Here is a 15,606-nt window from a genome sequence, read left to right on the forward strand (position 1 = left end):
TCTTGAAACCATTTCGTGTTTGGGCTCGTTTGGTTCGTCTCAACAAGATCTTTGACAAGAGATGGTACCCAGGATCTGATGATGAAGTCAGATGGTAGTCATGAGTTCTCATCAACCAGGTCTTAAAACCACATCGTGTTTGGGCTCGTTTGATTCGTCTCAACAAGATCTTTGACAAGAGATGCTACCCAGGGTCTGATGATGAAGTCAGATGGTAGTCATGAGTTCTCATCAACCAGGTCTTAAAACCACATCGTGTTTGGGCTCGTATGATTCGTCTCAACAAGATCTTTGACAAGAGATGCTACCCAGGTTCTGATGATGAAGTCAGATGGTAGTCATGAGTTCTCATCAACCAGGTCTTGAAACCACTTCGTGTTTGGGTTCGTCTGATTCGTCTCAACAAGATCTTTGACACGTGATATTAATAATCGAAGTTTGATAATTAAACCAAAATTTCTAGTTTTTGCATAAGTATATTTTCTAATACTTATTATAAATTGGTTTCAGTTTAACACTGGTACTAGCAATGGGGAAAGACAAAAAATACCAATGCCTTCAAAAACGAAAAAAATGGAACCGTTGCGTTTTACAGAATGCAAGAGAAGCTCTAAGGTATGTCACAATAATATTATTTATAAATATTTACAGAACTGAAATGAAACTTTTAATCGTCGAAAGTTTTAATCGTCTTATGCCTTAATTATATTTTCTGATATTATCGACACCTGTCAGATGTAGAAAGATTAAATTTCTAACAATTAACAATTTCAAGCATTTTATTTATCTTTTTGGAATAAGATGTTTTAATTATATTGATATTATTACAAATCATTTCAGATTGAAAAAGCTACAAGTTTCAAATAATAGTAATGCTCCTATAAGTAATGGTCCCAATGTTCAACAAACCGATCCCTTCAACGAGGTAAAAACCATAACTACACTTATTGAGTCTTTCAGTTACACGCTGGCAAAAAAGAGCAGAAAATAATAGGGGCACCACCGTCTATGTAAACCACTTTGCATGTGGCAACTATTTTGACACTTTTGTATGAGAAATGTAAGTGTTGCTGATAGTGTTGATGAATAGTTCCATTTCTTTTCCTTTTTGCCAAGCTGTACATAGGTTATTTATTTGAGTTCTGGAAATTTATATTTAGATTTCTATTCTATCAGTCTTTCGTTGGCCGCAGACGCCCCTCAGGAAGCAGGAGGAATTTCGTCAAGTTTTTCTATATAGTTTCTATATAAAGTATTTGTCTGTATGTGTGTGTGTGTGTGTGTGTGTGTGTGTGTGTGTGTGTGTGTGTGTGGCTGTCTATCAGTCTCTACGAGTTTTGTAAGCAAATTATCAGGTAAAAATTAATACTTTCACTTAGGGCGAAATATTTAAGTACTTTTACATTTTTTTAGATCAATGACCAAACTTTAGATGACAATGACCAAACAACATTTCAAAATGATAACGGTAAATCACCACAACAAAATGTACAGTTTGATGAAGAGATTGAAGAGCGGAATGAGGCGGAAGAAATATCCCTTACAATAGAAAAAGAAATAGAAGATTCCGAAGTAAGTTTAACTAAATTTTTATTTAAATAATAAAGTAAATAAATAGATTATAGGACATTCTTTTTACACATATTATACATATAAAAAAAAAACTTACATAAATAAAATAACTAAATATTTATTGAAATTATCTTACACTAGATAGAAAAATACTTATATAAATAACTAAATATTGAATGGAAATATTTCACACTAGATAGAAAAATAATTAGACAAATAAAAGAACTAAAAAGTTCAATAGGAATAAAATAACTAGATAGGAAACATCTTATACTAATAGGTTAGATATGTGAAATCACTGAAATAAACTCCCTTACATTCCTTAAATATTGAAATTGTTTCAGGTACCTAATTATGTCGTTCAGGGGCGGAGAGTGATTGATTTTGAATATTTTATGACACAGTTAACTGCTATTGAATCACATGGTGATAAATTCGGTTGTAGGCTGAGCAATCTGAAAATAGTTCAAGAAAAACAAACCGGACTCAAATCGGTATTTTCTTATAAATGTCGTATGTGCGGTTTAAAATTTGTACTTAACACTTGCGACGATGATGCTATGAAACTCGACGTCAACGCTGGAGCAGTATCTGGAGCAATCGTGACCGGAATTGGATGGTCAAATCTTAATGAAATCAATGCCTCGATGGATTTACCAACTATGTCGTTCAATTTGTACAGCTCTACACACGACGATGTTGCAGAAATATGGCGTATAACTGCTGAGCAAACTATGCAGAAAGCTGCCGAAGATGAACGAGAAGCCGCAATAATACGGGGCGATGTCAATGATGCAGGAATAGCAATGATACCAGTAGAAGCAGACGCCTGTTGGAGTAAACGTTCATACAGAACAAATTACTCTGCTTTATCTGGTGTGGCAGCCATCGTTGGCGAACATACCGGTAAAGTATTGCATGTTGGGGTACGTAATCGGTATTGCGTGATATGTGCACGTGCTCAAAAAAAAAAGGTTCCTCCTCGTGAACATCAGTGCAGTAAAAATCATCATGGGTCAGCCACAAGCATGGAGTCAGCGATATTAGTAGAAGGTTTTAAATGTTCAATTGCAGAAAGAAATTTAATATACAAAACTTTGATAGCCGATGGAGATTCCAGCACCTACAAGAGTATTCTTGAGAGTCGACCATATCCGGACGTACATATTGAAAAAATAGAGTGCACTAATCACCTGTTGCGAAACTATAACGGTAAAAACATGCAATTGCAAAAAGATACTTCGATCCCATTACGTGAACGCAAACTCCTAACAGATGATCGGCTTACAAGACTCCGTACAGCTATTCGCTCGGCGAGCAAATTCAGAAGAAACGAAAACAACTCCGTCGAAACTAAAATTAAAAACTTACAAGTGGACATCATGAACAGTATACGCCATATTTTTGGAGACCACGGGGACTGTGCTGATTATTATTGCACGCAACAACGAAAAACTGAGCAAAATTTAGTTCCACTCGTACCTTGTTTGCTGACAAAACTACAAAAGAACGCATCGAAATTGGCACTCCACTCTAGAAGTCTGTTAGCAAACTATACTAACAACCGAGCTGAGCAATTTAACAGCATGATTGCAAAAGTAGTAGGTGGCAAGAGGATAAATTACTCATTGAAAAATTCATACAAAGCACGATGCTATGCTGCAATTGTGGCTTTTAATACCGGAAAAGCACAGCACACTTTGTATAAAACACTTTGGAATAAGAGTCCTGGACTATCTTTGAAACGTGTGGAGGGAAAGAGACATGCGCAAAACACGCTTCGCTCAGAGAAACCTAAGCGCTGTAGAAAAAAAATCCTCTTCACCAAAACTGACGGGCACTACGGCCAGGAATGCCAGCGCCCAGATATGGACCAAAAAGACTTTGATCAGGCCAAAGATCTTTTCTTGAACCATTTAAAAAAACAGGCAGCTAACCGGTCCGAAATAGAACGCAGCACTGTTCTACAGGCTGAAAGCGCATTGTGGTTAGAATTGAGGAGGTGCATTCTAACAGCATCGATATTTGCGAAAATATGCAAGAGACGCGCCAACCTGAATTCGGCACCTTTGGTCAAAACAGTTTTATATAATTATGACTTGAGCCATGTTCCTTCCATAAAACATGGAAAGGAGAATGAAGGAGAGGCTCTGGCGCAACTTGCTGCACAAGAAAACATAGTAATTGAGAAATGCGGGTTGTTTATAGACAAAGACCACTGTTTTCTTGGTGCTTCTCCAGACGGCATCTGCGATGAAGGGGTAGTGGAAATTAAATGCCCATTTTCCGCATTTGGTGTCGACCCCAACGATGCGATTAAGAATAAAAAAATTAAGTGTTTCAAAACAGACAAAGCCGGGAACTTTGTCATGGATATGAACCATGAGTGGTTTTATCAGATTCAGGGACAACTGCATATTGCAAATAAACCTATTTGTGTATTTGCAATATGGACTAGCCCTGAATTCTCTATGAAAGTTGTAAGAGTGCCCAAAAATGACGATTTCTGGGAACAGAAAATGTTACCAAAATTGACAAAATTTTACCATACTTGTGTCCTTCCAGAAATAATAGATCCGAGAAAATCACGTTCCATGCCAATCAGAGAAATAAAACTCTAGATATATTGTCTAAATTGTCTTCGATTACCGCTTACCGCGACACTTACACGACATCAAAGTAGTTTTAACTATAAAACTCCCGTGAGACTCATACATATTTAAAAATATTTTAAGCGGGTTACTCACGTATTAAGTCGATATAGCGTTCGACGCTACATCGAACGCTATATCGACTTAATACGTGAGTAACCCGCTTAAAATATTTTTAAATCAAAGTAGTTCATCAAGGAACCAAGCAAAACATAGATTCTGTATACCTTTTGCGTCATTTGGATTTCTAGAGTGGAATGCCAGTTGTGATGCGTTCATGGGCCGTCTGAGTTTCATGTAAATGTAAATGTGTCCCTGTGGCATACTTACTGAATAAATGTTTAAAAATAAAATTGTGCATTAACCATCGTTGAAATATATACTCGTAGTCTTGTGTTGTATGATTTTTTGTATGGAATGGTGCTCATTGTATTTGGTCAGCTTTTTTGCATTTTTTTAGTACAATATTCATGTATAAATGTATCGTTCTAATGATGGCGTAAGTTTGAATTGTTCTGTTTGTCACTGTCATCGCATTCATCTGAAAATTTTATGATTATGGAGTTATTCGTGAACTGGAAAGAAACTTGAGGTTCATTTATACTGGCTCATTATCTAAAGTAAATAGTTGTTCACAAAAATGAAGTTAATTAACTGGATTTAATTTGTAATGGAAAAGCAGTTTAGTTTAAATTTATAACACGACCTAATTTGGATATCGTAGGTCATCATTATCAGCCTATCCTCGTCCACTGCTGGACATAGGCCTCTCCTAATGCACGCCACTGCTCCCGATCTTCAGCTAATCTCATCCAGCCAACACCAAACACCAGATATCGTAGGTACTTCACATTATTTTTAGTACTGTCGTCATCTACTTGTTTAATTATTTTTTGAATTTTTCGAACCCACGATGTATGATTATAATAGTAAACCTAGAATGTTGTTAAATAAAATATTTAATGTATACTGGTATTTTGTATTAAAAGTATTGAAACTTTCTTGAGCCAGATTTTTTCTGACATGTGTAGTGTTACTTTAACCTGTAACTCTAAACTTTGCTCTCGTAATATTCTGTTCCCTTTTAGACATTTGAGATTCTTGATATAGATAAAAACATATTCCTTTTTTGACAGTAACAAAATATTACCTTAAAAAATTGTTTGAAGATTGTACTACAGGATATACGTATTATAAATTTCAGTTTCAGTATTCAGTATTGTCTAAATTTTACAAATAAGATCGACTAATTTAGCATTATACGCGGGTTTTCCTAAACGTGCATCAGAGAAAACAATCATAATTAATTTAGTGAGTTAAGCCTGATTTAGACGGCGTGTGAACTCGCATGCGATTTTAGTTACATTGCGGGCTAATGAGATTATGTACAATTTTGTACAGCCATCAGATACCGCAGTCGGCAATGTTATAAAACTCGTGTGTGAGTTCTCGTACCGTCTAAATGGGCCCTAAGTTTTCAAAAATCCAGTCTGATAAGAATCAAAATACCTAATAAAAAAATGTTCTAATTGAAACCTGAATTAGATATATATTTTAGATAACGCAAAGTTTCTCCGACTAAACTATCAATTTTACATTATTATGACATTTTTCTTCAAAGCACCCAAAGAGTTCAGTTATACATAGGTACATAGAAAACATAATTATCATACACAAAATAAAATAAAACTATGGAAACGCATTATACATTTATTATACGCGATATAATTCATTTCCATACTTTTATTTCATGAGTAACTATCGCGGTAACCTAAGATAATATTATAATATTAATACACAATTTATTATGTTATAAAAGTTTTCTTATTTATTTTCGCGACTTCACATCTTAATAGAAATATTACCTCTGATAAGTTAAATAATTAAACTAAAAGTGCACAAAACCATGTATGCAAATAATAGTTGGTGTTTTTACGCAAGTATCAATAACAGTTCGTCCGCAACGATACTGACGGCGTGGCTATGGTGGTAATCTGTAAACAACTTATGGGACGCGCCGAATGCTATCCCTTTCGCTCTAGGCGCACGTAATTGCGGTTCGAGGAGGATCGTACGCTATGTCTGTGTGTACCGCTGGCTACAATCGTTATACGTCTGGTTATAGTGTGCGTCTGCACACAGGCGCGCGCCAGCGCCGCCGGCGTCGAAATGCGAGCAAGCAGATTTTTTGAAAGCCCTCTTAATGGAACCAGAAACGCTAAAGTAAAGTTCTCGGGTCAACGTACGGAACCGTTCCGAAAAAAATACCGGTATCCGATCCCTGTCTCAGATATCGCCTCCCTTTAATTAATATGACACTATATCGTCACTACTTTTAAAAAATCTCGTATCTCACGCTGCTCCGCAAAGTTAAAACGCAGTAAGTCTATATGCATTCCATACATACTTACTACAATTTTCTTTTCATTGACAGACGAAGATACAAGTTTTTTTAAAAGTAGTGACGATATGAAGGTAGGTGTACGAATACGTATTTTAATAATTTATTTTTCTGTTATCAGGTGAAAGACTGAGAACGGACTTGAAGAAGAAGGAATTGGTGCCGGCGCAGAAACTGGCGCTGCTGGAACAGAAGTTTGACGAGACCCGGGAAGCGGGTTTATTACTGCCCACAGGTACATCTCTTCAAAAGTATTATTTAGTGAATATATTACTCCTTCAAATCAAGAGTGATCAGGCATCTTCTGGGCTAGGGTTGCAAAAAAACGGTTTTTTTTTCAGGCTTGAAAAAAAAACATGAAAAAAACCGTGAAAATCCTCAAAATTTGCAAAGTACTCTAAGAACAAATTAAATTACTTTCATAGAAAATATTTTAACTTGTTATTTTAAGTAGTAACACTACTATTATGTTCTAAACATTAAATAAATGTCATATACAAAGAAAAAGTGACCAAAGCCTCCAGTGCTCCGAGCTGGAATCGAACCAGCGTACTCCGCTTACCGGGCGAATGCCAGAACCACTCGGCTATCGGTCCACGAAAGCAAGGGTCGAAATTTCTAAGTATATGACATTTTTCCGAAGGCTCGTGGCGCCCTCTGGCCATCCCTGAGGTAGAACAGTATGGTTCGACCTCCTAGCCGAATCAACTCAGGTGATTACAAGCTAGCGAAGAGAGATGGCGCTGCCATTAACACTCTAAGAACAAATTAAATTACTTTCATAGAACTGGAGGCTTTGGTCACTTTTTAGGGTTCCGTAGTCAAGTAGGAACCCTTATAGTTTCGCCATGTCTGTCTGTCCGTCCGTCCGTCCGTCCGTCCGTCCGTCCGTCCGTCCGCGGATAATCTCAGTAACCGTAAGCACTAGAAAGCTGAAATTTGGTACCAATATGTATATCAATCACGCCAACAAAGTGCAAAAATAAAAAATGGAAAAAAATGTTTTATTAGGGTACCCCCCCTATATGTAAAGTGGGGGCTGATTTTTTTTTTCATTCCAACCCCAACGTGTGATATATTGTTTGATAGGTATTTAAAAATGAATAAGGGTTTACTAAGATCGTTTTTTGATAATATTAATATTTTCGGAAATAATCGCTCTTAAAGGAAAAAAAAGTGCGTCCCCCCCCCCCTCTAACTTTTGAACCATATGTTTAAAAAATATGACAAAAATCACAAAAGTAGAACTTTATAAACACTTTCTAGGAAAATTGAATTTTTGATTGAATTTTTTGAACTTGATAGGTTCAGTAGTTTTTGAGAAAAATACGGAAAACTACGGAACCCTACACTGAGCGTGGCCCGACACGCTCTTGGCCGGTTTTCTTTGTATATGACATTTATTTAATGTTTATTTGCAAAGTAGTTCATACTTTTATACGGTTTTTTAGACTTAATGTTAACTAATAACGAATTTAATCAAATAACTTTGATTTCTGGTTTTATAAAAGTAACATGTACGAAATCTGTAGTTGGTATGAGGTGTAGGTACACACACACACATACGTACACTATTTACTGTTGGCAACACCACCGCCTCTCCATAAAAAAAAAGTTTTCATTTAGCATCCTAGCGCACAGAAGAAAGCTCAACGTTCGACAAACTATTTGTGGGCTTTTATTCTTCTCATTATTATATGGCTTTTGTTACGAAACCGTTCAAAAACCACCCTGGTTTTTGATCCTGTCTTCGTTAGGTTAAGATATTCATTTTTGTAATTAAAAATCAATTTTCAATTTTATAAATTTAATAATAATAATTCATTTTAATTCTAATTCATTATCATGCAACTTTTGACATTTCAATTTGTATATTCTTTCATTAAAATATTCAATATTGTATTCAAGTTGACATTACGCATTGCAAATCATCAGTTTTAATTTATTCAATTTTTATTTAATGTTCATTTATAATTCTATTATTCATTAATACTACTTGCATATTTTTTAACTAAAATATTCATTGGAGTGTATAAAATCATACTTGAAATCACTATTTACAATTGGCAATATTCACATTCAAATCTGACAGCTTTTAGAGCTTTTTAAAAAACTTACGGTTATTCCGCCTCCAACGACATTCACTGTGCCACTTTCTTTGTCTTCCACAATTTGGATTAAACCAGCACCAAACTACAGTCCGCTTATTATTTCTACCACCACTACGAAGACCTGAGACCAGCGAAGATTTTACATGGTCCTTACGAAGCCTCTGGATTGTGAGAGGACAGGACTGTGGCACCGAGTCAGGCTCCACCTATGCAACGGGTCTTCATCATCGAAGCCGTGGGTCGACCAGGTTGGCGCAGGGCGTATTCAGCTGCGTGCAGGTTCCAGGGCTTCCACTCATCGCGTCCCATCCCATCAGCCAGGATCCAGGACGGGTGAAAGTCGCGACGAGCACACGCAGCATCCCATTGCAGTGGGCATCCATCCGTGACCAGCAGTCAGTCGCGGGATCCAGCCAATTCAGCGCCAACTAGACCAGTCCAGGAGTATTCAGTGGAGATCAGCGGGAGCCAGCATTCAAAACCAAGCAGCAGCCAGCACAGGAGGGAAAACGAACAAAGTGAGATCGTTCCATTCCTTTCTTTTTTTATCCACATTCCTTTGTTTTCTTCATTTTCTGTGTAGCTGCAATATTCATTAGGTATTATTCAGTCATACCTATTCAAATACCAAATTCATTGCTTTCCCATTCAGTGCAGAAAGTTAATTCATTGCCATAGTTTGGATTAGAAGCCACTAGGCATTTCGATAGGATTATTCACTAGAGGTATTCATTTTAGTAGGTATAACCTCTTGACCCAGTTCACAGTAATACATAAGATTTTAATATAAACTATCACTTTCACATAATTCCTATACAATACAATAACAATAATTTTATAACTTTATTACGCTAATTTCAATTAAAAACTTCAAAAACAATAGACAAACACGTTCTTAAAACAATCTTGATAACTAACTGCAGTGCAAATAAGTCGTAAACAAGGTTACGTAATACAAGTGCATACCTTTGATTCGCATAGCAAATAGTTTTAGCGCCTGGAGATTTTTTAAGAGCAAAGTTTTTATTTAAGGTCATAATTTGTACCAATATTTATAGGCTCATTTTTTAGCATTTTATTATGCCACAATGTCATCGGAACATGATTTTCATAAACTTAATTACAAGGTTGGACTTATTAAAGGTAAACTTACTGTTTTTCACAATTTTGTGTCGCAACTAGCTGCTGAACCGCAAGTAAACGAGTTACAGCTTGCAGAGCTGCAGCTGCGATTTGACAAAATAGGGCCTTTGTACAATGATTTCGAGAATTTGCTGCTAGACATAGGCATATTGTCAGAATGCACAAGCGGAGAGTATATAGAGGATGAGCGAGCACTCTTCGAAGACATTTACTTCGCTAGCATGTCGAATGCACGAGTGCTAATTCATAAGTATTCAAAACTTAATTCAACAGTGAAAGTGTCCACTCAGGCTATCAAAAATATGTTAGATAGCACGATAAACACACAAGTATCCATATCCGCACATAAAACTCCCTCAAATACAAATATTCAGTTTCCAGTTAGGGAATTAGATTCAAATGTTCCGAGTGACAGTTGTACGATACAATGTCAGTGTCCAAAAGCTGCTCATGATCAGCAATCCACGACATCCATCGCGTTTAATGAGCGGCCGTCAGTCCAGGGATACTCATTACAGCGAACTTCAGTTGCCTCCCTTACTATGGAGCGTAGCTTGGAAGCCAAACATGGCAATACAATTCACAGGTGCAGTTACGATCGTGGGGTGGGAAGACCGAGCAACTCCATTCACATTCAGGTTCTTCAACGTTCAGGGTTGCTCAGTTCAAAACATCAGCGTCAATATGTATACATTTTTATATTCAAATATTACCGCCTCACGTTCTTACATGCAGGGCCTCTTTTGAATAACGAAACGATACAGTTCTTGATAGGTAACGTATCAAGAGAGCGTGAGGCGTTTCATTTATACTGTTATCACGTTATTTATTACACACTTTCACATAGGTACATTACACCTACTGATTCAAATTATGGTAATTTTCACCCAAACATATTTCAGTCCTTTCGTTCCTTTCCACTTCCTGATGGGCGATCCACACATTTCGTTCCACATGCACAGATTGCAGCCTCCAAGACATCACCGGTTCGTGGCACTCAGCAGCAGGACAACTTGGAAGGCATCCATGGCAGCGACGGTATCTCACGGTCTGCAACAACGTCTACCCTCCCCCTCGGCATACAGTTGAAGTCACAGACTTCAAGGCGGGAGCATGTTACGAAACCGTTCAAAAACCACCCTGGTTTTTGATCCTGTCTTCGTTAGGTTAAGATATTCATTTTTGTAATTAAAAATCAATTTTCAATTTTATAAATTTAATAATAATAATTCATTTTAATTCTAATTCATTATCATGCAACTTTTGACATTTCAATTTGTATATTCTTTCATTAAAATATTCAATATTGTATTCAAGTTGACATTACGCATTGCAAATCATCAGTTTTAATTTATTCAATTTTTATTTAATGTTCATTTATAATTCTATTATTCATTAATACTACTTGCATATTTTTTAACTAAAATATTCATTGGAGTGTATAAAATCATACTTGAAATCACTATTTACAATTGGCAATATTCACATTCAAATCTGACAGCTTTTAGAGCTTTTTAAAAAACTTACGGTTATTCCGCCTCCAACGACATTCACTGTGCCACTTTCTTTGTCTTCCACAATTTGGATTAAACCAGCACCAAACTACAGTCCGCTTATTATTTCTACCACCACTACGAAGACCTGAGACCAGCGAAGATTTTACACTTTAATGGCTGACAATTTTGAATTATCTATACACGATTCTTACTTGAATTAGCTTTACAGCTACGAATGGTTATTGTAAACAAGGTAGAAAGGGCTGATAAGGAAATTTGTATAACATATTTTTGTGGTTAAAGAATTTTATTAATCTCAAAAGAAATTTACATTTCACTTAATGAGATACATGTATCAAATTAATATATTTATAAATTGCTAGTTTGCACCCGTGGGCGACAATTCTATTTACATTAATATTGTATGTTAATAAACTTAGGGCCGGTTGCACCAAACCGTCTGGCACCGTTAAAACGTTCGTTAAATTTTATTGTATGGGAAGTTCCATAGACGTCTGCTGCGTGACGATGATGTGTCTGTCAAATGTGGTTGGTGCAACTGGCCCTTAGTATATATTCCTAAGTATAACGATTATCAATTGCAAAATAATAAAATAAATCACATAGTAGGTAGAAATAAGTTAACATAAAATAATTCATATGCGCACCGCTGTACAACTGCACTCTCTGACACTAAAAAAATTGTAAGTGTGTATAGTGTATATCATTCCATCAGTGAGAATAAAGACGCTCAAGTATATCAAAACTGTGAAATACCGTGTTCTGCGCGCAAAGTGAAGTGAATACGTGTTCAATATTGAACTTTTTAGCTTGCTTGTAATACAACATTTAAATTATAAAAGTTGACCGATCTTCATCAGACATGGCTAAGAACACTCCCGACTAAATTCAGCTTTCAAACAGAAAAAAACGAAGTCTATCGGTTCATCCGTTCGAAAGCTATTTACGATACCACAGATAGACAGACACGTCAAACTTATAACACCCTGTCGTTTTTGCGTCCGTCTACAAAAATCTCATCATCATCATCTCAGCCATTAATCGCCCACTGCTGAGCATAGGCCTCCCTTCGTGTACGCCACTTATCCCGGTCCTGGGCTAATCTCATCCAGAAGTGCCCCGCAGTTTTTCGGATGTCGTCCACCCAACGAGCCAACGGATGCCAGGCGCTTCTTACATCCGATAGCGGCCACCATTCGGTCAACATTTTGGTCCACCTGCCATCACTCTGCCTGGCAACATGCCCCGCCCAATTCCATTTGAGTTTGGAAATGACGTCACCCACGTCCCGCACCTTGGTGCGGCGTCGGATCTCGACATTCCTCACTCGATCTTGGAGTTTATTGCCGAGCATGGTGCGCTCCATCGCTCTCTGTGCTACCCGTATCTTATGCACAGCCTTTTTAGTGAGCGTCCATGTCTCGGCACAAAAATCTAGGTTTCATGAATCATTTTAGAAAGTAAGAATAATTTGTTGTAGCGAATGCTGGCCTGGACGAGGCGGACTTCGTGTCGCGGACGACGGCGCGGCGCCAGTTCGCCATCCCCACCTCCGCGCGCTCCCGGGACGGAGACTACTCAGGGCCCTCCACGCCAGGTCAGTGCTTAACCTTACTATTGTATTATTTAAGCCACATTCAATTATTTAATCAATGGGCATTTTCAGAATTTGGGACACCCCAATTCAATAAAATTTTTTTGATTGCTTTAGGGAATTTTAGGTCAATTGTACTCAGAATCACGAGTACTTTCAATCTCACTGGGAGACAAAAAGTGTCCCAGAATTTCCATACATTTTTGTTACTTTCCTCTTTTGTTAACAAAATAAGAAAAAATCATATGGGACAATTTTTTTAACTATTAGGATTGAAAAAGCTAGTAATTCTGAGTATAAATAGCATTTTTTTTTTTCAAAATATCACACTTCATATAAGTGGTAAAAAAAAGAAATGCTCAATTAGCGTAAGTAGTTAACAAAAATTAACTCGCTGTCAACTTTGTGACGACAATTCAGCATAAAATCTGTCTACAAATTTACTTTTTTCACATTCTGAATGAAGATTATTGCTCAAAGTTCATGTAATTAACTCAAAAACTTAATTCTTAATTTTATTATCGTCACAAAACTGACAGGGAGTTAATTTTTGCCAACAACTGACGCTAATTGAGGGGTCCCAAATTCTGAAAATGCTCTTATATGTGTTACACAACCATCGGCATATTACAGAAGTTCACCTTAGCGTTGTCTCAGCGTTTTGCTACTTGCCTTTGTCACAGGCACTAGTTTTTACACAAGAATATAGGGGCGTAAACGCAAAATATCTTCTGCACTATTCGAGTCAAAATTATGTTATGTGAAATTTAATGTAGTTTTTGCCCATCATGTTATAAATAGGTTATCATCACTACTCTTACACTATTTCTGATACTGGTTAATTTATGCATTGATATTAACAACATTTCAACGCTTTTTCATTAGAAAGCCAAACACACATACCATGGGTAAATCAACTGACCAACCATTTTGTCCGACTCAAATCTGTCTGCAGATTTTAAACTTTTATTCTTTTCACTTTCTGGCGTGTGAATACTTTCAAAGCCCTAACTGTTAAACCCAATGTATTGAATCGTTGTTTATTAGAAGTTCACTTTTTTGGTTACTTCAGAGACATTTTGAGTACTGCCGATGACATATTAAAAATATTTTAAACGGGTTACTCACGTTTTCATTAAGTCGAAATAACGCTCGACATGTTTCGATCCATTTTCGAGGATCTTTTTCAACAGTAGCTACCCCGTCTTCACTCGTCGAATGCGCGACGGGTGAGTAACCTGCTTAAATTTTTTAAATATGTTTGAGTTTCATGGGAGTTTTGTAGTGGCATTGGTTACACTCAAAACTGTTGGTAAAATGTTGATTAACCTATTTACAGAAACGTTCGTATTTGTCATGACATATACGCCTGACACGACATGACACGACACGACACGACACGACACGACACGACACGACAGCATGACAAATACGAACGTTTAACAATTCGAAGGCAAATTTTTCGCACTACACCTGTAATAATATTAACAATGGATAAACTTGAAATGCTGTTAAAATTCTCCTAAATTTTTTTTTAAACTTAATTTAATTTATCTTCAAGCTGAACTAACACAATCTCTCTTTTTCTAACATGTTCACCGGGGGCCACTGTAACCGACTGCGAACTAATCCATCCGACGTGGGACTACATACTTATTAACTTATCATTTACCTATCTATCTATTATCTAATTTTGACCAAAACCTATTTTTATTCTTCCATCTACATTTTTTGAATTCATTGTCAAAATCATTATTTAAACTTTTTATATTATTTGTCTATCTTTATATCTATTACCTATATTTTGCCCAAAATCATTTTCATCTAAATTTTTTAATCAATTGCCAAAATCTGTTAAAACTTGCTATGATCAATTTGATTTTATATTTATTTTTTACTTTATCTCATTTCATATTTATTTCTAACTTATACACTATCGTCTCATTTACAAACTCATTCCTATTTATTTTTTATAATGTTTTTTTAATGATGAACATATGATACAAATATATCATATTTGTGACAAAAATCTGTCTACATTTATGTTTGTTGTTTCTACATTGAAATTTGGAATACCATCAACATTGCCCTTCTTAATTACGACTTTTACTACCAAATACATTCTAAAATCATCCTTTTTTTACAATTTCTTTCTTCTCTATAATAAATATGTTCATCTCCGTCCATGTCATATAAATATTATCGTCTATCATATATGAATAAATATTTTCACCTCCATTCATATCAATATATATGTACATATATAGCGTGTGAAGTACCAAAGAGGACAGTTCCCGGGTTATATAGTTTACCATCAGCAAGTAGAAAACCGCCGCCGCCGACGAAACTGAATAGTGCTACTAGTGGTACGTATGGATAGATGTAGTCACAGATGTCATATATACCATAGATCAAGCAAACGTATCTACTTAGCATGTCAAATGAACTCAGTGAAATCCACTGAGTTGTCCGTTTTTAATCGCAGCTTGCTGCTTTCGGGCGTCAATTTTTGTAAGTTGAAGTCAATCAAAACATAAAAAATGCTTCGTTACGTGATATTCAATTGCAACAACACAAAAATTATGAACAATCAAGAGCCTGAGACATATTTCAAATT

General features: G+C 36.3%; 1 protein-coding gene across 1 annotated transcript in view; it reads left to right on the top strand.

Annotated features, from left to right (window-relative positions):
* The window catches only part of LOC125238719 (CLIP-associating protein), a 106,214-nt gene that overhangs the window by 29,294 nt on the left and 61,314 nt on the right, over nt 1-15,606 (top strand). The window contains exons 7-9 of the mRNA XM_048146133.1: nt 6,746-6,859; nt 12,876-12,992; nt 15,257-15,355. Coding sequence (XP_048002090.1) covers nt 6,746-6,859; nt 12,876-12,992; nt 15,257-15,355 — 330 coding nt within the window. The remainder of the gene's footprint in view (nt 1-6,745; nt 6,860-12,875; nt 12,993-15,256; nt 15,356-15,606) is intronic.

The sequence above is a fragment of the Leguminivora glycinivorella genome, chromosome 24, assembly GCF_023078275.1.
Source record: "Leguminivora glycinivorella isolate SPB_JAAS2020 chromosome 24, LegGlyc_1.1, whole genome shotgun sequence".
Lineage (NCBI taxonomy): Eukaryota > Metazoa > Arthropoda > Insecta > Lepidoptera > Tortricidae > Leguminivora > Leguminivora glycinivorella.